Source organism: Ruditapes philippinarum, unplaced genomic scaffold, assembly GCF_026571515.1.
Source record: "Ruditapes philippinarum isolate M1 unplaced genomic scaffold, ASM2657151v2 ctg6003_1_1_1_1, whole genome shotgun sequence".
NCBI classification, from domain to species: Eukaryota; Metazoa; Mollusca; class Bivalvia; order Venerida; family Veneridae; genus Ruditapes; species Ruditapes philippinarum.
The window spans coordinates 23,612-48,797 of record NW_026855887.1 but is presented as its reverse complement, the minus strand read 5'-3'; the positions used below and the strand labels follow the sequence as shown (position 1 = coordinate 48,797).

Here is a 25,186-nt window from a genome sequence, read left to right as displayed (position 1 = left end):
CAGAAGAACGCTGAGAGTTTAAGATTGTTACACCTGAAATGTCTTTTGAAAACATAGAAGGGATGTATTTGTGCCACCCGGGAGGGATGTCAGAAATTTCCATACCTAAATTTCAATATACTGGTGAAAAAAAAAAAATAAATAAAAAAAAATTCTGACCTACCCTACCTATTCCTTGAGAGCATGTTACCCTAACAAAACAATTTTTTTTTTTAGGCCTTACCTAAAGTTCAATGTTTGTCAACATAACAGACGATCATTCCCTTCTCATAATGTTAGCTACTAACACCTGTTGACCACACATGTTATTATCAGTGCTCCAAGTCAGAGAATGAAAGACGTAAATTGTTCCAATTAACACATTGACACTTTCATCTTCACATGTTCCCGAAGTGTCACACAATTGATGACATAATTGATTATACGGTACCCGATTATACAGTTTGATAAACAAACTAATAGTGCGTGACCTTTCACATTTAGGCTGCTTATGTAATTGACTCGGCCGCTTATGACATTTAAGTGTACTAGTTGTCGGATGCTTTTATCTTACGTTGGCGCCAGTTAAATTCGCCAATTAAAGATTTTATGCGCCAGAATTAATATTTTGTCGCATTTGGCGCCATTGGCGAGCGACAGTGGGAACCCTGAGGTGCCCGTTCGTGCCTGAAATAATGCACGGAAGGGCACCTGAGGTCTTCCTCCACCAGTAAAGCTGGAACGTCGCGATATGACCTAAACTGTGTCGATGTGACGTAAAACCCAAAACAAAACAAAACATAATATTGCATTGTTTTCCAGTTTGTCATAGAATCTAATATTATCTACTTAGTTAGGTTTTTTCTCTTAATTATTCAACATGTTTTGCTGCTTAATTAGTTATTATATTTGAAAATAATAGCAAAATGATATGAATGGAGTTATCCATCGCCAATCGGCCATATAATTAATTGTAAAATAAGTAAATCCAGTCATACAAATTCATGAGAATTTCGCCAGTGTTGCTGTCAGACTTGACAGACTTTCTCTTTCAGCAGTCAGTCAGACATGTATGGGATACCTGTAGGATGATTCTGGGCTTTATTGGGAGGGCCAGACCCTTGCATTGTATTCTTGCTTTGATCAGCACTTAATTTTAGTCTCATCACATTTACATTAAATAAGCTGAAGTCAATTTCACGACTTGAAAAGTAATACAGTATATTTGAAAAAAAGATATAACATAGATATTTGTTTCAAAAGTTACATAATTATGACACAAACTGAAGGAAAGAAATACATGATTGCCTTTGTCTTTTCATGTTTTTATAACACAAGATTTTTTAAAGGGCTGCCATAAATATTATGTTCTAATGCAATAAAAATTATGTTCAGTGGTTTTGTAATAATGCTTCATGTTATTGTGCTGTACCTGTCTGTATTTATTTTTATTGCAATTTCATCAATTTGATGTCACACTTACATTGAGTGAGTGGCTGTCATCAGGCCCAGGCATGTTATTGTACATGTAGCATTTACATGTATTCATTGCACTTCAGTTTATTAAAGATATAATTAAGCTTAACATAAGACATAACTCAGTATCAGTAGGAAAAATTATAATTAACACAGACCTCATGTAGATCTACATGTATAATGCATTTAACAGCTATAGTTTGCAATGCAATTTTGTTATGGATTATGACAAAGAGTGGTGGGAGCAACATTTACATGCACTTTAATAAGGTATTCTGATTACAGAACAGCGGACTGTCATGTTTTTGCAGCAAAAAATATCAAGATACACACATTTCAAAGTGATTTTGATATTTTGATTTTTCTTAACTTAAAATATTTTATGTATTTCATCATGACCATGTTTCTTCATAAGACACCAGTACTAGTTCATTCTGGACAGCAGATTTGAAAGGGATTAATATAAGTTGCAAGAACTTGTTTCTGAATCAAGCTTAAATAAAAGTGTTTAAACCAAACTATCAGGAGTTCAGGATATCATGACACCTTTGATAGAAATGAATGACTTAGTGTCCCCCAAAGTTACATAAAAGATGAATAGCAATTAAAAGAAAGGTAGGACAAAAAAACTTATTTTTGATATGTCAAAAGTCACTAAAATTGCAACTTTGATCCAAGTTAAGGATTAGTAGATAAGTGGCTAATTAAAGCCCCATTTTCACTGTTATGGTATCGCTACGGTGTGTTAAACTGGCGAACCATGGTGTTCTGTGATGTTTTTCTGAACAATCAAATTGCGTTTACTCATCCCGGACAGAGCCCAGGTGTATTCCCGGTTCAGTATCCAAAAAGCACCAGATATATACAGTATGTGCCGATGCTAACCTGGTGTATTCCCCATTGATCTCGGTGGAGACCCGACTAGACACGGTTTCATCATGGTCCATCCCGACCATCGCCAATTAAGCCAGGATTAAGCTACGGGTGATGCAGGAACCATTCCGATGACGCCCCGGTAGTGCGCTGATGCTTCCCGGTTCTAGTTGAGAATAAAATTGCTTGACCACGTTGACATCAGTCATTTGGTAAAAAGACAGCACAGAATGATGCTACCCAAAGAAAAGGGGAAGAAAGTTGGGACAACTGTGCTTACAACATCTACAGAGTTAAGGTACCTTTAGAAATGACAATAAGGAAAGCTTGCCTCAGAAGAAATAGCAGAGAATGGCCCTTTTTCATCTTCACTTAACAAAATTATCCAAAGCAACACTTCAAGTGTATATATACCTGTTCTTTTAATTGCCTGTTATCGGCATGAGGTTTTGACACCACCATCTGTCACCTTTGTATAACTCGGACTTGTCGGCAATATCTGAACAATACCTGGTCCAACTGTAGTGTTGTCACCAATAACTGCAATGAACCCTGGCTCTACTGTAGCTCTGCCTGTTTTTACTGTGGCGACATTGTGTCATCACCGGGGCTCTGCCGTGTGTTGACATTGATTAACACGTATCTTGGTTTACTATGGTTTGTCACGGTATGGATGCGGAATAGATTTGGTGGTTTCCCGGCGATTCCCGGTGCCAAACCGATAGAACGCGGTTCTGGGCTTCCATCCCAAAGAGTGCTGGTAAGTCCCCGGTTGTATAAAACATTTTAATACAAACATGGTGATCTCCCGGTTTGTCTTGGTTCACCAAGGTTTGTCCCTGTACTTCACAGAATCGCTACAGCCCTATGCCGGTTTAACACGATTGATCCTGGTGGACTAAACCATGACAAACCTGGATGCCAAACCAGGATTGTGTAAATGGGGCTTAAGGTGTCAGCCTGTCAATCCAGGTATCAAGGGGTCGAACATTCTTTGGTCACAACCATGTTTCTGCATATGACAACAGTAATGGTTAGTACTAAAGATAGGGCTGAAATGTGATTGATAGAAGTTTAAGGCCTTACTTATACTTAAGATATATTTACTTAATAGAAGTTTAAGGCCTTAAGATATACTTAATATAGTTACTTATACCTAAATATTGTTTTTTTCCCTCCTTGTACCTGATTTAAAAAAATCACTTCTACCCCAAATTTTTGTTGCCTCTATAAAAAAATTTTTTGGACTTTACATAACTACAGGAACTTGAAATTCTGTCAAATAGCCAATATTAATGACAATGTCCAAAAATAACCCCTATTTAGTTTATTTATACTATACAGGTTGAGGGGGGGTGAATAATATGGTTAATATTGGTTATTTGATAGAATTTCAAGTTCCTGTGACATGACACAAGTTTGTCATTGAGAGTCACATCTGTATAATTGTCTCCTATTTTATATTAAATATATACAATTGCATATTATAACATTAGGTTGTTTGAATTGATACTGACATTTGAAAAGGGATTATATTAATATTTATTGAATACTTATTATTATTGGATTATCAATCAAAAGCCATGTATTTTGATTATACCTCAAATAAATAAAATGGAATCATTATAAGAACGTGCAACACTGCATTCACAAAATGCAAAGTTCATCATCCAGACCTTGATGTAATAATATATTTTATGAATAAAACCCCATGTGGATTGTAATGCCAGCCCCACATCACCCCTTCCCCGCTATCCCAACTCTTCAACCCATTGCAGTCCTTGAATTTGGATCCTTGCATGACGTAGTAAATGAAAATGAAGCAGAATTATTTTAGTTCAAGTGTTAATCATTAAACTTAATGTGAGGTCAGAAATAGACAATACTTTATTACTTTATCATAGTTTAGAAGATTAAAAACAACTTAATTTACTTATACATTCATAATCCATGATCAATGCCAAACTTGTTCTTGTTCAGCATTTATCTGAAAAATAATTGAAGAAAATGATTGCAGAGTAGCTTGGCTTGTTCACTGTTAGATTTGGACAATAGTGCTCAATAATATCATAAATACCAGCAATCTCCTTTTATAAATGGATAAAGATTTGCACTATGGTAAGGAAAATATAGGAAAATCTGCTAAGTTGTTATATTGGAATATTGATCAGCTCCTCTCTCCCTCTCTCTCCGTTGCCGACTGCAGTATCGGGGAAAACTCGCCAGTATGGCTGATCAATAGACCCAGTCTTTTCTCAGCTATGTAGGACATTGAATGTCTATTTTAAGCATGGTTGTCATAGCAACAAGATCTTAGCCGTTGTCTGTGCGTTGGTGGAGATATTAATGTGGATATGATAATGCCTCTATGATAATCCGAGTCGTAGAATTGGCTGTCTCGGAGAGACCTCCCACGCTAGCTGTGACACAGATTCTGTGATTTGCACATCTGCAAGTGTTGGGGTGACGGGACTGTGACAGTTTCAAAAGTTATACGGACATAGCTCGATGATTTCGTACTATACACCGAAATAGGACCATGAGAGACATTCAGATATGTTTCAGAAACTGATAATTTGTATGTTGGATATTGTGCCGATTTGCATTTTATCATCTTAGCGTAAATATATGAAGAAGTAAACCATCTGGCAATTGGAATTTCACACAAGGCTGTTAATTTGTTATGAAAGATTAATACATACCTATAGTTTCAGTGGATTGATTTTTTTGTTTTCAGTGTATGTAAATAATAGAGAATGATTCATCCACATTGATGTATTAGTCATTAAGGTGTTATTGACCAGTGTTACAAACATTTACTGTGATATATCAGTATTATAAACATAAAACATTTCTGTGATAGTTGGAAGGAATATATTGTATTGAATAAAAATGTAAGTAATTTTTCTAGTTAATGGGGATATAAAATACTGTTTTGAATGTTTACTTAGTTTGGATGATATAATTTTACTGTTTACTGTTATTTGATAACTTAAGTTTGATGTTTCGTGAGGTGTGAATTGTATAAAACCTTAAATGATATGTGTATATGAAATGTAGGTTCAAGGCTATCATAGATAACATGATATAATTGTTTGTGTGTGTGGTGTGTGGGGGGGGGGGATAACTCGAAACCCATACATGCATCTTGTATACAAATTGATACATATGTTGATTTATGATAGAATCATCTGAGAAGGTAAGGGTTTGAGCTTTAAATTTGCTACAAATTCAATCTTTAGTTTTACAGATGACTAAACCTGACCTATAAAATTGTAGCTATCTAAATAAGATATTGAACATTGTGTTCACATTATTCGTAGTTGCCATCACATGCTTTAAATGCTAGGTAGTGTTTTGAGCATCTTATGTTATGAAAGGTAAAAACACCATCTTCACCCGTCTACCCTGCCCTCTTAGTGGCTGTTATACTGTAAAGATTGACTTACTAACATTTTATGTATTTATGCAATCTGTTAGGGCACAAAATGGTGAAGGAAATATGGAGTAAGTAGGGTTTTTTTCTGCATGTATAGATGTTGATTGAAGCAAATTTTTATTTATCACACAAAACAATATACTTTTTTATTTATCTCTTTATACTGTATGTTTATGTTTCACTATAATAGGAAAACTGATTTACTGTCTTATTAAGCTGATATGTTAATAACAAGTGACCAGTCAAAATGTCCCTGACTTCAAATTAGACTGGGTTACAGGTCGGGACTCCGAATATTTCATGAAAATACAGCTGCTAGCCTTCAGAAAGCAAGTGGTATATGTAAGATATTTGCTCGTTTTCAAAAGAAGCCTGTAAGCAGAATTTTTGACCCAATGAAATATCCATCAAAAGTTTGTAAAAGTTCACCAGTCTTTATAAAAGCAATATTGAGTAAGTAATCTACATGTATGCATATAAATATGAGAAATAAAATAATTGAATCTTTAAAGGTCGCAAAAAAAAAGTTTGATGAATTTTTGGAAGTTTTGATAAATGATATAACAGTGTCACAGATTGGGAAACATATTTATCTTTAATGGTCAAAGGGTTATACTTGTAAATCAAAATTTCCATACTTAACACTTATACAAGATAAGGTCGATTTCTTATCAGCGAGACCTTTTGACTCGGATAAAAGTGTAAATTGTTTACAAGTATGTAATAACTTGTCAAATGTAAAAATGCAAAATTTTTATCTTATTTCATTTTAATTGTCCATTATATCTAGAGAGCAATAAATATCCGACCATTGTTGTGTTTTTTGGTCTACCTTGTCTGTAAAACAATTATGTAAAACAATAATATAAATTTATATTGATCACTTAGAACTTGAGCACTTTACAATAGTTTTCACATACTTTTCATATTCAGATTTTTTCATGCAGATGTTTTTACTGCAATTACTACTTGAATTTGTATTTGTACATATATAATTTTTTTTACATATTTTTTTTACTCTCTTGCAGAAAACAATTTTATTACATGTATTTTGTTTTGTATATTGAAGAGATAGTGTAAAACTGATCTATGTGATTGAAAAATTAAGAATGCATAAGCCTAGTTTTACATTATCTCGTGAAACTGCCAGATTTTTTTTATTGAAATAGAGTGAGACAAATGATTGCATTTATTCTTTGTTTAACTTTATTGATCAAGCTGGTACAATGACAAATCATTTGTGTACTGAGTGCATTTTGTAAGGCAGGTAAATGTAGTTTCTTGCATGTACAGCAAGATGGGGTTTATCATGTCTCCCTGGTTTATCATGTCTCCCTATGTAGCAAGTTACTTTGGATAAAAATGAGGCATTCCCGGTGCCAGAACCTGTTTTTTTCCCCAGTTGAGAAGCATAAAATTTCCAGTTGTCAGTCTGCATAAATGTTATTGATTTACTTAGACACAGTATTTTCATTCAAAAGGGAATCATTTGAAATTACTTATAAATACAAGAAAATATGAGCCACGCCATGACAAAACCAACATAATGGGTTTGCGACCAGCATGGATCCAGACCAGCCTGCGCATCTGCACAGTCTGATCAGGATCCATGCATCTTAAAAATAAAAGATGAAACACAAGGGGTATGTTAAAAAATTGTCCTGTCCCACCAAATCAAACAAAGAATTCAGCTTTTGCAAGTAAAATCTCCAAGACTTCTTCTGCTGAAAAAGACAAAAGTCTGCGAGCACAGTGGTTGAGGTATACGATATACAATACAGTATTTGACCTTAATGTCACTGATGACAGTGAAGTATTTTTACTCTGTTGCATGTCTGAATTATCTACCCTTTCCAGGGCTCACACTGGCTCAAATAAAATAATAGCCAATAATTTCAACTTAAAAAAATAATAGCCAAAAGTTCAGCGGACTATTCACGAATTAGCGATTAACAACATAAGCAGTTGATTAAATAAACATTACATTTATATCTTTCAGTTTTATAAGGATTCTCAAATAAACTGATACATTTGTGTATATTGATAACTACCTTTTTTTAAATAGAACCACAACTTCAATTGTTATTATAGAACAGAATAAAAAAAGTTATAATTAGTATAATTACTGTATAACAATAATATTAAAGATTCATTATAACTTTACATAATGCTGTTATCAGACAACTTTTTTTGTTTGTTCTAATCAAATTTTGTCAGCTATAACCACTGTCAATTTCCACATTTCACACAGAACTGGAGTAGATCTAGGTCATATTAGCCTATAGAAATAACACAAGTTTGCAAACTCATTCACAGAATGCAGCCTTTTTTCTGAATAATTTACTGAAAAATATCATCATCACCAATGTAATACAAATTTTCTGCCATAGTAGTAAAGATTTTTAAACAGAACATAGCTAAATTCACCTTTAAATAAATATCAAAATTATCGGTGTCGCGAAAATATGTGACAATTGGATTTTTCCTGTTTTCTGAAGAAATATTCACAATTTTGGTTGTTGTGCAAATAGTTGTTTGGAATTTAATACTTTTTAAATATTTTACCATTGTTTTCCACTGGCGATTTAGTCAAGTAGCTTAAAACAAAAAAAAATCAAAATTTGCAATTACTGGAATTCACGGTAAATTTTGGGTCAGTCAATATCCAGTTTATCAATTTTAAAACGATTTTTGTGGCTAATTGACGGATATTTGATGGCTATTATAAATGCTGGACAATATCTTTAAAGTACTTATACAATTATACATCTCGCATGTATTTTATCACCTCGGGCAATATAGTTAGCAGCACGTGACCGGTAAAAAGTTGACACTCAATTAAATGCACCCCGCTGGTGTTAATTGGGTCTACTGCATTCATTATCGATTTTTACACCTTATATAAACACTGTTGGAAGTAAAAAATAATCGCCAGATTTTGTAGCCAAAATGCAAAAATAATCGCCAATCTTATAAAATAATCGCAAATGGCGACTATGGCGACCGACAGCGTGAGCCCTGCTTTCATTGGACAATTTTAAATGTTACTCTCAATGCACACAAGTTGTTGGTCCAGACCTACATCAAATGGAACATCAATCTCGAAAAACTATTACCAGTCCCATCATGTCAAAAAAACCTCAGTGGAGTCTCTTTAAAATTAAAATATAATTTCATGGCAAAGCTGACCATCCAAAAAAGACCATATACAGTCTAGCTAAACTACTACTACTTTCAATTCCTGCATAATTATGTTGACATGTTAAACATTTCATCTTTAAATCAATGCCAGAAACTACATTTCTTCATACTTAGCATGAATATGAATCTCTTACTCAAGACGCAATTTTTGTTTGTTTCACAATTTGTGAATTTTTATCACAAATTTCTTCTTGCAACCATTATTTTTAAAAACATTTGAACTTGATTGCATTATACTTTTGATTTTTTTTTCTTAAATTCTGATACATATTTTTTTGGACAACCTTGTAATCATTTGTCATGTAATTCATTTGAAAATTTTTGATACAATATGTATTCCATAGATGACAGGTTTTTCATTTTCAGAAGTTCTGTTAACCATTACCCTGCTGATGGTAACAGATTCTACCCATGTGACCAGTGCAGACCAAGATAAGCCAGCTGGTCTGCACTGTTTGCTGACTGTGAAATATTTCCCTAAAATGATGAATAATTTCTTTCTAAGATTGAAAAATAGTCCATTTAAGATATTTAGTGTTGTATTAAAGGGTTAATACTGTTAAAAATCATTGTGTCTTAATAGACTCTATTAAAGCTACCATTATATAAATCAATTCAATTAATTTTGTAGTTGCAGAGCTTCTTCAATAAGAAAATATTGTTAAGATGACTTTCAAAATTATATAAAGTGACATCATGCATGGCAAGGTGGTTAAGATAACAGTTCTAGAGGCTGTCCAACAAGGTGCTAAGTCCTTGTCAGAAATTATGCTAAAAGGTGCACTTGTGGTCTTTATCCGCTAGTAAATTGGGAACATGCCATTAGACCTTTACAGTGCAGCTGTTCTGGTGTGACTTTTAACCAAACCATTGAATAATTTCTTGTCAACATTATGTGATAATTACATTTAGTGATTTATTTCTATAAACCAATGTTACGAGAAGCTGTAAAGCTATACTGTAGTCGTTTTTGACTTAGAGAGTAATTCAGTCTTGGCATTGCAGGTTTTTATCCCAGTTTTAAATGATGAAAAATCCTGATTATTTTTCATCTGACGTGAGGTCAGAACTTGAACAGACTCTAGGAACACTGAGGTATAGTGGTAAATGACCAAATCCAAATGAAAAACTGAGCTTATAATTTTGGATATTTCAGGTCGGAGGGAGGACCGAGAAATGTTGAGAGCAAACGTTTGCAGCAGACGCAAGCACAGGTGGATGAGGTAAAAAAATTCTTATATTTACACTTATGTGCTATAAATAAAAGCAAGATTTTCTTTAAATAGTGTCATAGAAAATTATATTGATAGATAGGTGTATGTAGTGGCAAAATGGTTATTGATTTTGATATTGATCACTTGCCCCTCACCAACAGTTTTTTTTCAAGGCTTTTTTTTTTACAGGCTGTGCTGGAGAAATAGCCCATTTCCCTAATTTTGGGGAAAAATAATATGATATTTTTTGTAAAATGGGAAGAGAAAACTTTATGTTAATTCAATATTTTTGGGGAAAACTGCATGATTTTTCTTTGGGGAATCCACCCTTAAACGGTCCCTGATATAAAATGAAAAAAAGCCCTGTTTTGTTATGTCTGAAAACAATCTGGTTAACTTGTAGCCCACCAATGGGTTTTTTTTGGTGTGAAGTTAAACACAAACAAATATCTTCCATTTTAAATGCTTTTAGTACACATTGCTTTATAGAGTTTTTGCCATATCACTGATACCTTCACACATTTGATCAACATAGTGTTGTTCTTGGCAACCTTAAGAAAACGTAAAAGTTACAGATGTTTTCATGAATAAAAAATGAGTTTCCTTATTTGATTAATCCTAATGGGTAATTAATGCTCATTGTTACCTTGTCTGTTGTGAGATAATTTTAGAGCAATTTGTTTTCAAGGGGGGAGATGAATCTGTTTCTTGACAAATGAGCCATGTCATGAGAAAACCAACATAATGCATTTGCGACCAGCATGGATCCAGACCAGCCTGTGCATCCGTGCAGTCTGATCAGGATCCATGCTGTTCACTTACAAACCCTTTAACAAGTAGAGAAACTGATAGCGAACAGCATGGATCCTGATCAGACTGCACAGATGCGCAGGCTGGTCTGAATTCATGCTGGTCGCAAACTCATTATGTTGGTTTTGTCATGGCACGGCTCAAATTATTTTCATACAAAACACTAACTTTACACTACAAATTTTGTGTCTAGGGCTAATATTTTGCACAGCATTGAATTTTGAACAATACAATGTACATGGTGGTACTGATGGCAAATTATAATAAGAAAAATGTTATATGTTGTATCCAAGTTTTATTTGTAGTGTGTTTAAACATATCCAGTATTGTGTATAAAACCACAAAATCATATCTTCAGACATAATTTTAATATCCATGGCAACGAAAGGACAGAAAACACATTGTATTCTCGTATAAGAGCAATTATGTAGTTTTGAAGTAATTTTCCTAGAAAGGTCTCATATTTATATGTCACCCATTCTATAAATCTTACAGCTCATTTTTGTAGTTAGCTTGAAAACACAAACTATGTATTTTAAGGGGTATTTATTGTATGACTCTGTGGTGAATTACATTTTTTGAATGTCATTTCATGATACATGAAATTTCACTTTTGATTCTGGTGTGTTTGAAATGCGACTCTAAATTGCTTTAGAAAATATCTTTGTGGCCAAAAAAATCTCATGAAGAATTAGATGGACAGTTAACAAGAAAATGTTAAGATTATTTTCAGTAGTGTATCTGAATGAAACCCTGTCAAGCTAACAATGTCCTGTAATTCATTTCATGTTCTAAACCCCTCAGCCTGCTGTCTACCAATGACATGAAGTGCAGGCAAAGATAAGCTGATCTGATCATGGTCTGCACTGTTCCCTATTCTGCCAGTACTTATTTTGAATTTTCCCTAAAAATGATGTATGGTATGTGTACAGACTGAAAGATGGACAAGTCCATTCATGATATTCATCATGGCAGGGGTTAATATAATGACAAAAGCTGCTCCATGATGTATTTTCTAACCAAGTTATAGTATATGTTGTCCGTGTAAATCCGTGGTCATTGACATTCAACCACTTGCCACACACTGCTGTTGTCTCAAATTCCTCCAGGGACTTTGAAGTATTACTTGAAGAAGCTATCCAGCTACCAGGAAGTCAATGTTTCTACTCAGGTGCACACTTGTGCCCAGGTTAATGCATGGAGGGGCAACTGAGGTCTTTTTCCACCAATTAAAAAAAAAAGATCAGTGTTAATGAAGGGAGAAACCAATTAATGTAATGCCAATGTTTAGGTTTTAATCTCCGTAATATTTGTTTTCAGGTTGTGGATATTATGCGGGTAAATGTTGACAAGGTTCTAGAAAGAGATCAGAAAATATCTGAACTGGACGACAGAGCAGGTTTGTACTCTCCAAACTTTGAAATGGACTTCATTAAAAATGGAAACACGCATGCTTTATTCAGATATTTGTGTTACCTGATGAAAGTACAGATTCTTTCAAAACTTCTGGATTCAGTAAGTTTGTAGACCTTCTGTTCTGGTTTGAATTTGAGCTGCCAATTTTGAAATCTTCTAGAATTGATAAAGCAACAGTATATAACCTAGTCAGGTTTCACAGATGGTCATCTTAGTGCAGTTACAGGTTTATTTCCATTGAAATTTAATAGGAGTTAACCTGTTACTGCACTATGATAACAATATGTTCCTTAACTAGTCAAATAGAAAAATCAGTATCAGATTGCAAAATGTGGATAAAGCATATTGGTTTACAATTGGCACATTTTGAAATGTCTCATTTGGATATTCTTATATGCATTTCTAAATCAACATAATTATTATTTCCATTCTTGACCAATTCGCTTTATTGTGCTAAAGGTATTTTTATATGCCCAAAGGAATTTCGGACATATTATGTTATACACCCTGGTGTCTGTCCAGCAGTCTGTCTGTCTGTCCGCACTACCGAATAGGGTTAGAGGGCCATCTCACTGTAAACAGAACAAAGGAGAACAATAGAGTTCATTCTTTAACAAAAGAGTAAGGGCCCCTTATTCCAATTTGGCCGGACATCTGTCCGTCTGTCAGTTAGTTGGTTTCCGCAGCATAACTCTGTCTGATCGTGCTATTTAAGAGAAGTAGGGGGCAATGTAACTGTAAACAGAACAAACGAGAAAAACAGAGTTCATTCCCTAACAATAGAATGAGGGGCCATGGCCCTCTATTAAACAAAAGAAAATAACAAAAGAAATGGCCCCTCAGTCCATTTAATTGGAACGTCCGTCTGTGCGTCCCCACTTCTTACGTGTCCAAACTGTAACTTTGCCATGCATTGAGGGATTTTGAAATAACTTGGCACAAATGTCTATCTCAGGACAACATTCTGCCACATCCAAGAACCAGGTTCCTTCTTCAAAGGTCAAAGTAACACTTATACTTTGAAGGTTCACGCTATCACAATTAGAGATTATAGGTACACATATTCATGTCCGGACTATAACTTTGTCATGCTTTGAAGAGTTTAAAAACAACTTTGCACAAATGTCTACCACATCAAGATGATGTGTTGTGTGTAAGACCCATGTTCCTACCTCCAATAATAACTGGGCAGAAATGTCTACCACATCAAGATGATGTGTTGCATCCAATACCCTTGTCCCAAGTTGTTAAGTTTGCTATAAATGCACATAATCTACACATTGCAAACAACATCTGCTATCCATGTTTATTACCAAAAGTAAGCAAAAATAGCTTCACATAACATGTAAACAATCACTTAAATCTTAAATCATTCAGCTTTTCTTAAAATCTTAAGCAATTTTTTCACAAGTTTAAATATCTGAAATATTTTGTCTCATAAGGAGGCATGTGACTTTAAGGGCTAATAATTAAGAGTGTTTCATTGAGCTGCCAATTCCTAGTAGGTATTTTGTCCTTTCTTTTCGTCAAAGAAACATATCATAGAAATTTACAAGCTGCTATGAAATGACTTTCTTTGGATTTTAATAAGTTACACAAATTTTGGGATTCTGCCATGGCCTACTACAGCATTAAGTAAATTTGATATTATGATACAAACCTAACAATGTGTACTTTATGAAGACTTATGAATATTATCTGTATGTAATCAGATTTGATTTTTCTTTGATTGTTTCAGACGCACTGCAAGCTGGTGCATCACAATTTGAGGCAAGTGCTGGAAAACTGAAACGAAAGTTTTGGTGGAAAAATTGCAAGGTATAGATATCACATAATATTTTTACAACACTATTATTAATAATAGATAATTGGCTGCTGAGAATTTTGTGAATTTCTTCTGTAAATTAGAGCTGTCAATCGAGGTAATTTACCCTCTTTTTACTGCTCATCTTATAAGTGTATTACCGTTACCATAGTGGAATTTAGTGAATTGCAGTATACAGTTTTAGGGCAAAATCTGATTTTGACTTATTTGATTGTATTTATCTGAAGCATTTCTTAACTTGTCCGTATGATATTTATGTAGTAAATTCTTGAAAATTACCTCTTGTCCGCTCATGTTTTTGGACAACCAGGGCAATATGGACAATTGATTTTACAATAAAGAGGCAGGCCAGCCTACATATCTTTGCTGTCTGATTCGATTCTATACTGTTATTACAAAATTTGAAGAAAAAAATTAATCATTAAAATAAATATTCAGCTGGCCATATATAGATTATATGAATGTCACAATTGACCAATGAAAATCAAGGTCAGAAACATGCAGACAAGAGCTGTAACTCTAGTTTAACTCATATTAACACTATACAGACAGGGGCCGTAACTCTAGTTTAACTAACATTGTTCAGATAGAGGCTGTCACTCTTATATGACCCACAACTAAGTTATGAACATGTAGTATTATGAAATAATTTGTAAACTTGCTGATGTTTTAGATGATGTTAATTATGGGAGGAATTGTTGGAGTTATAGTTGTTATAATTATAGGTAAGGTGATGTAGTCTTGTCAATATTGTTGTCATCTATATCTATACAGTGCCAGAGACCTATTATATTCCTCGGTTTATATTTCCAGCACACAATTTTATTTTACATTATGTTATTTTAGTGTTGTATGTCATATCAAGTTATAACTGTAATAAACTCATTGGTTTTAAGATACATGTACTGTTTAGATATGTAATTGGGTCTAATTTTTATTATGACAGGCATTTTTTTTTTTTTAAGAAGAACATTTATGAATGTTATTACAGCAAGCAACTGTTATGTTTAACTTCCTGGGGGTTGTAGCCCTCAGTGAATTACTTCTAGCAACTTAATTTACATTACTAAGCTCTGTATTGTATGTAATCTTTCATGATTACTTTTAGTAAACAAATATAATGCAGTGGCTATGAATGGATTTAATTACACCTCAGATACAGATTGCAGGATATTATTGACTTATTTTAAAACCAATGAATATATTGTCACCATATGAAATAAATGTGATGTGCTAACTGAACGGCTTTTTCAAAACAAAAGAAAATGAAATAAATGGTACCAGTCTGATTTTCTTCTACATGATTGGCTGATTCTTAAATCTATCTTTAGATTGACCAATAGCATGGCATCTTTGAAAAGACTGGTTCACATATTTAGATCTTTCACTAGGATATTATATAATGAAATAAAAGTGAAGTGCTTAGTTCTTTGAACTTTCTCAAACTGAAAGAAAAGCCAGATGAGTTTGATTTGATGTGAAGAAAACACCTTTTGTTTATTTCTAGTTGTTATTGTAGTAATTTCTGTATCACATTTTTGTTTCATTTCAGTTGATTTATTTGCTTTTGATTTTATTGTATTGTGCACCATTATAATTTGTTTTTCAGATGTGGCTAATCCTAATAGGAATCATTGTTGTTATAATTGTGATAATCATTGGTAAGTTTACACAGACAAGAGCTTTGACTCTAGTTTTACCCATATTAACACTATACTGACAAGGGATGTAACTCTAGTTTTACCCATATTAAAACTAATGACAGGGGATGCAACTCTAGTTTTACCCATATTAACATTGTTCAGATGGAGGCTGTCATTTTAGTTGACCCATTCAAACCTTTTTCGGATAAGGGCTGTAACTACAGTTTTACCCATATATATACATTATACAGACAGGGAGTGTGACTCTGTTTTACCCATTCAAAAATTTTTTTAGACAAGGGCTGTAACTCTTTTTTTACCCATTCAAACATTTTCTCAGACAAGGGCTGTAACTCTTGTTTTTACCCATTCAAACGTTTTCTCAGACAAGGGCTGTTACTCATTTTACTCATTCAAGCCTTTTCAGACAAGGACTGTGACTCCAGTTTTGTCCATATTAACACAATTCAGACAGGGAACTGACTTTAGTTTTACCCACTTTAACACTTTTCAGTTAAAGATCTGTAACTCTAGTTTTACCCATATAAAGATTATTCAAACAGGGGATGTAACTCTAGTTAATCATGGAGTTGGGTATCACCAGGGGGAAAAACATGATTGTTTTTATAATTGACCATAGTATACCACAGATTTTAATTGTTGTAAATGTTAACCCAGTATATGCTTTACATGGCTTGGCCATTAAACACAATACTGAAATTTTCAGCATAACTTAATTTATTTAATAAGTCAATAGAAGTCTGATGTGACTAAAAACAGTTTTATGAACATAAAACAAAAACAACAACAATACATTTTCATAGACTGGAGTTATATGGAAAAAAATCCACCACTCTCACAAATGTACTATCAAAGAAATAGGGTTTAAATACCCAATTCTGTCTGTTTATTTCACACAAAGCTGTTTAAATTTTTCAACATGTCCAACACTTTAACAAGCATTAATGGCAGTTATGTACCTCCATTTCTGCCAAATCTTTCTGCACAGATTTTGAGGGTTCAACATGTGTGAAAATAACATCGCCTAGAATTTCATTTAAAACCCATTTTCTCAAGAACACAGGCTGTAGTCACTATACACTCCAATAAGTTGGTGTAGATATTTGAGTGATGTTGGCAACTGTAAGAGATCATGTTTGATGTTCCCCAAGCGTTGCACTTAACTTGAACTTCACATATGCTGCAGATGGCAATGTTTTCTTCTACCATACCGTCATGTTTATGTTTCTTGAGGGCAAAATGCTTACAATTATGTGTCTTTGCTTTCACATTTTTGACTATCATGAACACCAACATATTGTTTCCATGGAAGCATAGACAGTGTGCCCTTGTTTCTCACCGTTAAGGTGATAAGTGATCAACACTATCGTGAATACATGCCAAGATGATAAGTGATGGAGAATATGTCATGCAAAAATTTGCAAAAAAAATCTATTAAAAAAATACTTACTGAACCTGAATTCATCAAAGTAGCACACATCTGTGTATAGATGAAAAATAGTGAAACTTTATCCTCACAAATAAGGGAAAATGCAGCCTTATCAGCACTAACTGCATGCAGACCAGGGGCTTTAACTCTTGCTTTACTCATGGATAACTTTCTACTTTATTAGCGTAATATTTTTGGCCTCCACTCTCTTAGGTATACTTAGAAAATAGATTGTTGCAAAATTGCTAATTGTGAATGGAAGATTGTTACTGAACAGAACAAGTAACTTTTACTTCTGGATGTTTTTCTAATGAATGTCTAGCTGTGGTTTTGGTAAGGTACATGTATTTGGAGAAAAGATTATTTTAGTATAAGAATATAAATGTATTTAAAACGTCTTCAGCTGAAGAAAATTCTCTAGACAGTCTTGATCCCTGTAAGTGATTTTCATCAAAGTAAATATGGATATCCTTGACAATAAGTTTCAGGTCAGTTCCAATTTATCTTTAGAATGATAAATCAATGCAGTTAAAAGTACGATAAATGTTGAAGGTATTTCAATTTTGAAAATCTTCATAATTTTATGTCATTTGTAAAAACCATTTAGCATAAGACTTGGCTCATACAGAATTATGTCAGTTTGTGTAGGAAGCTGTAAGCATATAGACACACTTTCGAATCTGTTCCTGGAACCAACCAGTACTGAGCAATGAATGTAAAGTTTCTTGCTCAAGGAAACATCGACTTGCCCCTGATGGTCATAATACTCAAACTTTGTTTTATCATATTGTAAATTAGTGGGTCAGTGTTTACATGCATCTCGAGAGCTGCTAAAGCTATTCACTTGAAAACTTGTGAATCTCTATGGTCGTAATTGAAGGTCGCTTAACAAGACACATAACTCTAGCCTGGATTTTACGTAGCTGAATCATACCCCAATACGAAAATACAAATTCCTGCATGACATTTGTTATATTATTTAGCACTGAGAATAACAATGGTTGCTGTCTGTGTGTTTGTTCTTGTTAATTTTCATCCTCTGCTCATGTTTCTCTAATAGTATAATTTTATTTAGAATAATAATTTAAGTGATATTAGGAACAACAATGTCATGAATACTCATTTTATTACCATAGCCATGTTTTTTTGTAATATCATATTTATGCTAAATATATTTTTTACCTTAAATTTACATTATAGATACCTATGCAGTCATGTATTATATGAATTATATATACAAATAATTATTATATAAGTTAAAATGATCACTATTTAGATAGAGCACTTTGATATTATATGTTGTAATTGATTCCATAAGAAGTCACTGCACTTACTAATACAATGAGCTTCGTCATCTATGTCAGAATTGTAGCATAACATACATTTAGCTAATATTTGAACAAGTTGTGGTGTGACATGAATATTTTTTATTATTGCATATTATTAACACTGCAAAATAACAGATTCACTTTATTATATATAAAAAAAAGCTTTCACAGTGCTTAATCTGAATTGTATAATTTTATTTTTTCTCTCTCTTTTTTTTACCTCTCAAACCAGCCTGGGTAGCATCTAAATACAGCTAGGGTAAAACATTTTGTATTTAAATAGAAAAGAGCACTTTATGACAAAAATATTCAGTGTTTTTTGGTTGGTATTTTATTGTGTTAGATTTCTTTATGGTGTGTTTATCATACTTTTATTGCAGTTAAATTCTGATTCTAATTCTGAGTTATAAACTTTAATTTAATTCCTGTATTATCTCTCTACAGCACAGAATAGAATATTTTGTTGTCTCTGTTATAAATTTATGGACCCCTGAGTGATGTTTGGCAGTAAATTCTCTCTACTTTCACATTTTGGGGGTTCTATCCTTTGAAAGCTCATGTGAGCCAAAGACTTTTTGGGGGCTTTTTAGTATACATTGTAGCTTGGTGTCCCAGTTTCTTTGTTTTTGATACACCAAACAGATGTTTAAATATCAAGGACAGTCCAGATTTAGTGTGTAGTTTGTAATAAAAACTGGAAAGTCGCCATCATGACCTATACTGTGTTAGTGCGACGTAAAATCCAACCAAAAAAAATGAATAGATTAATTAAAAATTAAATATCTCCATATACATTGTCATTGAACAGTTACACTGACATTATAAAACATAATTATTATAACTTTATATAATTTATATTAACTTATTTGAGATGTTGAAGTGGTGAAATTAACTAAGTTAATTTGAATTGGAACGATTTTTTTCTTCTTCTTTCTTTTGTAGCTGACTTGAATTCTTTTATTGTCTTTCTTTATTTTTTGTTAGGTTTTGTATTTTTTGTGCCTTTCCTTTTTTAGAAGTTTAGCATGTGATAGTCTATATATGTTTAGCTCACTTGAGCACAAAGTGCTCAGAGGTGAGATTTTGTGATCTTATATGATGTCTGTATGTGATTATCAGCCATTTCTTAAAACAACATCTCTTAAACTATGTGGTAGATTTTGACCATGCTTATCAGAAATTGTGTTTTTATGGCAAGCCAAGGACCCTGCCTTTTAAGCCCTCACTGCATACTATGTTGCTGGTACCCTTCCTCATTGTCCTTGCCAGCTTTGAAGGGCCATACCCTTTGGCTTTATTCAGGACATCGGCAGCTAGCTTGCAGTATACAAGTTTTGGTTTTCCTTATTCCCGGTTCAAGTTCTTGATGTCCTATATCTCTCAACATGAGGGTACCTAGGGGGGAGACAGGGAGGGTTATAAACTTATGTAGGAAAATGCATTCAAGTCTTTTTGTTTGAAACTACAATGCTCAATCTTAGATGTAGCTATGTTGCTATGGGACCTCTTCATGAATTATATAGATTATGCTCATACATTTGCAGGTCATTAATGCCTCTGCTTACATACTATTTATAGATGTATAGGGGGGAAATCTGCTCAGATACTTGAATGTCTAGAGCTTGGATATTTAGCAAGAACAATTTTCCAGCGGACCTCTTTAAAAAAGTTTATAAATTATACTGCTGGAATCAAAAATGACTTGGCAGAATGTGACAACTCTGGAAAAAAATTGACTTATTTCTAGCAATGAATCTCAGGTGAGTAGTCTATGGCCAACATGACCCTCTTGTGTATTTTAAGAATCGATCAGGTTTTACTTATGAAACACTGGATATACTTGGTTTTACCTTGTTGCCTACTCATGATATATAATTCATATCACTGAGAAACATTTTTATACTGTATTATAATACATATAATTTATAAGTTGCCAAATCTTTTATCTAAAGCATTGAAAACTCAGTAATAAACTTGTTTCATAATATTGATTTTGCATATTTTGAAGTATATTCTGGCCATGAAGTAGATTTATATTGGCCAAATATTAAGTAATGGGACATTTTAAAGTAATAACTGAATATGATGTAAAATTTGAAAACTTGTGAAATGCAGTTACCAGAGTATGATTCTGTATTGAAGTTCTGTAAAAAAAATAATGTGTTTCCTTCCTACCTTTGCCAGAGTTTGTTGTATGAAAAGTATGATAAACTAAGTAATAGAAAGAGCATCGACACACATAGCTATCTGATATGTTCTATGGAGCAATCCCCCGGGCTATATATCAGATTGTCAAGTGTTTTTATGATCTGTCTCTTTTGTATCATAGGCAAAAATAAAAAACATGCTCTCTGTCGTCACAGTATAAAACCCTAGAAAAAAGTAACCAATGTACGAGCTTCTGAATATGACTTTTCTATCATTATCCTTTTCCCTGTTGTCACTGTAAGTAAACCCTAGATAAAAGTGAGCCAATCAACTAGCATGTTCTATCGTGTATCCCCAACAGACAGTGCGGTAACTGGAGTGCGGGTAACTAATACCTGCTCTTCAGTAAACATACTGTGCATGTATGGGTATACGATTTAACTTATATTTTCAATAGAAATGTCTACAAACTATGATACAAATTGATATGTGGTGACATTTCAATAATCATGCTTTTCTTGTTTTAAATTATAGTCATATGATATTTTCATTTTCAGTATGGGTAGTGTCCAGCCAGAGTGGGGGGGATGATTCCAAGCCAGCATCCAAAGATACAACTACAGTAAAGAGTACCCGTTGAGTTATTTTTAGCAATATAGGTCAAAGTTCACCGCCGGAACCAGAATTCCAATTAGAATCTTACGTTAAAAAGTTTTTTCAATTTTCCTCCACTGTTTTCACTCTTGGTGATGAATGGCTATATAGATGATAAAAGTGTAGTTAAATTCATTTTAAAGTTGATCATTTCTTGACATTGATTGTTATGGTAAGACTGGAATCTCAGAATAAGACTTGTTTCTTCTAGATATTATTTTATTGTGATAATTGTTTGAAATCTGGAACAAATATTTTTTTTCATGAAATTTTGTTTCTTATTTGTTGGATATCTCAAAGAAAATAATGTTGTTGAATTTAAGTTTTGCATAATCAATGTTACGTTTCTTTTTCTTTTTATAGAGGAAAAAAATAACAACATAATTTGGGTTCTTTTATATATTTTTTTTGATATTGTTATTTAGGAGATTCGTTCAGTACAAGTATAAAGGAAGGGTTTATTGTTTCTTTTGTTAAAGATAAAATACTGATAAACATGACTAATAGTTTATCTTAATGTTGTTCGTTATAGATCGAGTATAATCAGTATATATTAAAATATTATACAATGTACCAAAAGTAGGGGAGACACGGTATATCTTCCCCTCCCCCCATCCCGCCCCCCACCATCCCATGTTGTTTTTTCACAGAAATTCATGTTTTCAATCGTTTCATTACCGCCATTTATATCCATGTTCATTTTTACGAGGTTTTGAAGTTATGCGGTGAAAATGTCAGCATAAATGAGTTACTTCATCCAACACATTTTATTTTTAGTAACAGTTTCGTTTCATTATAATGTAATGTATGTATGTGAGAATTTATTAATATTTTGTTATTTAATGATTTTTCATATTTAGAGAGAGAGAGAAAAAAAAACAAACATAATATGTTTCATGCGTGGCTAGCTGCTTCTTTTGTTGTTATATCGTGTTGATCAACATGTGTTTGGTTATTTGTAACTTTCACCATCCCAAACGCGAAATTTCCAGTACATTCCAAGATTAGAAAATTCTTCCGCAGCAAGTATTTGAAGAGATACCATGAGTAGTTTGCCACTTTTTTCAAATCGAAAGATATTATAAAGTGCTGCCTGACAGTGATCATGTTCAAGAAAAATCAAATTTTAGAAAAAAATTAAACGCCCTTTACTTTTTGCAATAATTTTCAAAACAAACATGACAGTTTGATTTTTGAACATCTAAACAGAATGATAATTGTTATTGAACTACCGCCTCCGTGGTCCAGTGGTTAGAGTGGATGACTTCTAAACCAGTTACCTCTCTGGCGTGGGTTCGATCCCCGGGAGATGCTTTGGTAGTTTAGTGCGGAGGAAGGTAGTCTAGTACTGGTGTAACTCTCCAGGAACGAAGGTTAGGAAACTACCCGCCTATATGACTGAAATACTGTTGGAAAAAGGCGTAAAATGACACAAACAAACAAACAAAGTTATTGAACTACTTAGAATGTTATTTAAAGCGACAGCTGTCCATTTTAGTTAAATAACAAGATACAAGTATATGTTATACTTTGAGCATTCCATGTGTGAAGTTGGTCATAGTATAGTATCTTATCATGTGATTTGTGTTAAAGCAGCATGCCTCCAGATTCATAATAACTTTCATCAATATTTTTACAATGTATTAAAAAAAATAATCGTCAAGTGAAGAAAAAAGTATTTTACACATTGCAAACAGCAAATCTACGAAAATTGCATAAAATAGGTCAGAAAATGCAAAAATAGTCCTTACTGAATTAGTCACAAAGTAGTAATATGGTGATATATACTGCAAAGTCAGTCATTAATTCTATTTAACATACAAATTATTTCTTGAATTGTGATAATTTTTACTTTTCTTAAAATTTTAGTACAGTTTTCTCAAGGTTGATTTTCTTCAAATATCTTGGCTCATCTGGAGGCATGCAGCTTTAAGTTCTGGAAATTGTAGTTGGTAAATGAATGTGTAAGGAAGCTGCAAGCTTTGTTTTCTTTATAAAAATTTGTTACATAATTTACCGGTATTTGAACATTGTAACATGATATTACAGACTTCAACATGTTGCATTGAATACTATTGTGTGACAAATGAAATTCTTTATATGAATGGTTACATGATTTTCCAAATACAGTTTGTTACATGAAGCAGTTTGTTATATGATTTTGCAAATTGTGACATGATGTATTTGAGAGTCTTTATCTCATTGTGACATGATGCACGCTGAGTGAGACATTTTGTGACATGATATGACATTGTATTAGAAGAAGATTTAGAATATAAATTGTTAATTAAGTTTACTTTAAAAATGAATGTAAAAGAGTGAATCAGGACTGTAAGCATCAAAGTTTGCTTCTATTAAAGGTTTAACAGTAAAACTGACACATGTTTATCAACTTTAGAGATCAATATATCACAACGCTCTTGTGGTATCAGAAATTTGTTTAGAAAAATATGTTGAATTATTGTTATTGTTGCAGCAGCATCTTGCATTTGGGTTGTGTTTTTTGTTGTAAACTTTTTTCTCAAAGGGAAATGCTACAAATTTGAGGAGAGGAAACTGATTATTTACATATCGATTTTTTTGTAGTGTGTATTTAAAAGCTTGGAATTATAAAGACTCATTTAATCATCATAAGCTTCTAAAAACCCAGCATATTTTCCATCCATTAGGTTTTAAATGACCATGATGTCTTGTACACATTTTATAAAGCTTCTACATGACCATGATTGTCATTAACTTTCAGTAAGCTTCTGTAAGATCATGGTGTCTTAATGTATAGGAAGCGTCTATATGACCATGATGTCTTAGTAATGTTGAGCAAGCTTCTGTACTACCATGATTCAGGTCATGTCTCTACTATATGAACAGGAAGTGACTGTACTGTTCAGATTAAGTTGACCAGTTAGGGAATAAATTTTAGAATTTCTTTAAATCCCTACAGAAATGGAATAGGAAGAAATGGTATACCTGATTAATAAATGTTATATTCCAGCTTTAGGCATGCACATTTGGATAGATGTTTTCACTTTATTATATCCCTGTACATATTTTGCTATATAAACTTTATGACATACTTAATTAGGAGCCAAAAAAAGAAGATATCTTATGATCTTGAATGACATTGCAAGTGACAGTTACATACATAGTAAAAATGTGCATAGGTATATAATAAATGTGTCATTATTGAAGTAAGTTGATTTATTGTATAGTCTTGCAATTTTTCTTTAACAACTCACAACTAATGCAATTCACAGTCCTGTGCGATACTGAACTTGCAAAAGTTGAGATAGACAAATACAAACTTGTATAGTAACTTAATTTTATATTACCAGTTTAATAGAATATTTTTTTCCCATGATACAGTGCAATAAGGAATTAAGTGAGCTTTAAGAATTTAATAAGACATCAATGTTTTATTAATTAAATAAATGTGCTTTTACAATAATACCTGAAAACTGAGTTATTAAACTTGACTGAAAAGTTTTTGGCAATAATTTTTTTTTTTGCCAGTAACTTAATCTTGTTATTTTGAAATTCTATTCAGTTTAGATTTTTATTTTATTTAAAGATTCTCTTATATTTAAATGAGCCGTGTCACGACAAAACCAACATAATGGGTTTGCGACCATCATGGATCCAGACCAGCCTGTGCATCCGCGCAGTCTGATCAGGATCCATGCTGTTTGCTATCAGTTTCTCTACTTGTAATAGAGTGGGTAGGCGAACAGCA

At 33.0% G+C, this 25,186-nt stretch overlaps 1 protein-coding gene across 6 annotated transcripts in view; it reads left to right on the top strand.

Moving 5' to 3' along the window:
• Positions 1-24,982, top strand: part of LOC132744718 (vesicle-associated membrane protein 3-like) — a 30,145-nt gene extending 5,163 nt beyond the window's left edge. The window contains exons 1-8 of one of the 6 annotated variants that reach the window (XM_060733497.1): positions 4,644-5,222; positions 5,809-5,835; positions 10,125-10,191; positions 12,313-12,391; positions 14,147-14,226; positions 14,907-14,958; positions 18,887-18,913; positions 21,360-24,982. In XM_060733497.1, coding sequence (XP_060589480.1) covers positions 5,221-5,222; positions 5,809-5,835; positions 10,125-10,191; positions 12,313-12,391; positions 14,147-14,226; positions 14,907-14,958; positions 18,887-18,912 — 333 coding nt within the window. In that variant the 5' untranslated portion in view covers positions 4,644-5,220 and the 3' untranslated portion in view covers position 18,913; positions 21,360-24,982. Of the gene's footprint in view, positions 1-4,643; positions 5,223-5,808; positions 5,836-10,124; positions 10,192-12,312; positions 12,392-14,146; positions 14,227-14,906; positions 14,959-15,842; positions 15,895-18,886; positions 18,914-21,359 lie in introns of those variants that run through there. The other 5 variants (XM_060733496.1, XM_060733493.1, XM_060733491.1 and 2 more) reach the window with 5 other exon arrangements.
• The last annotated feature ends 204 nt before the right edge of the window (positions 24,983-25,186 follow it).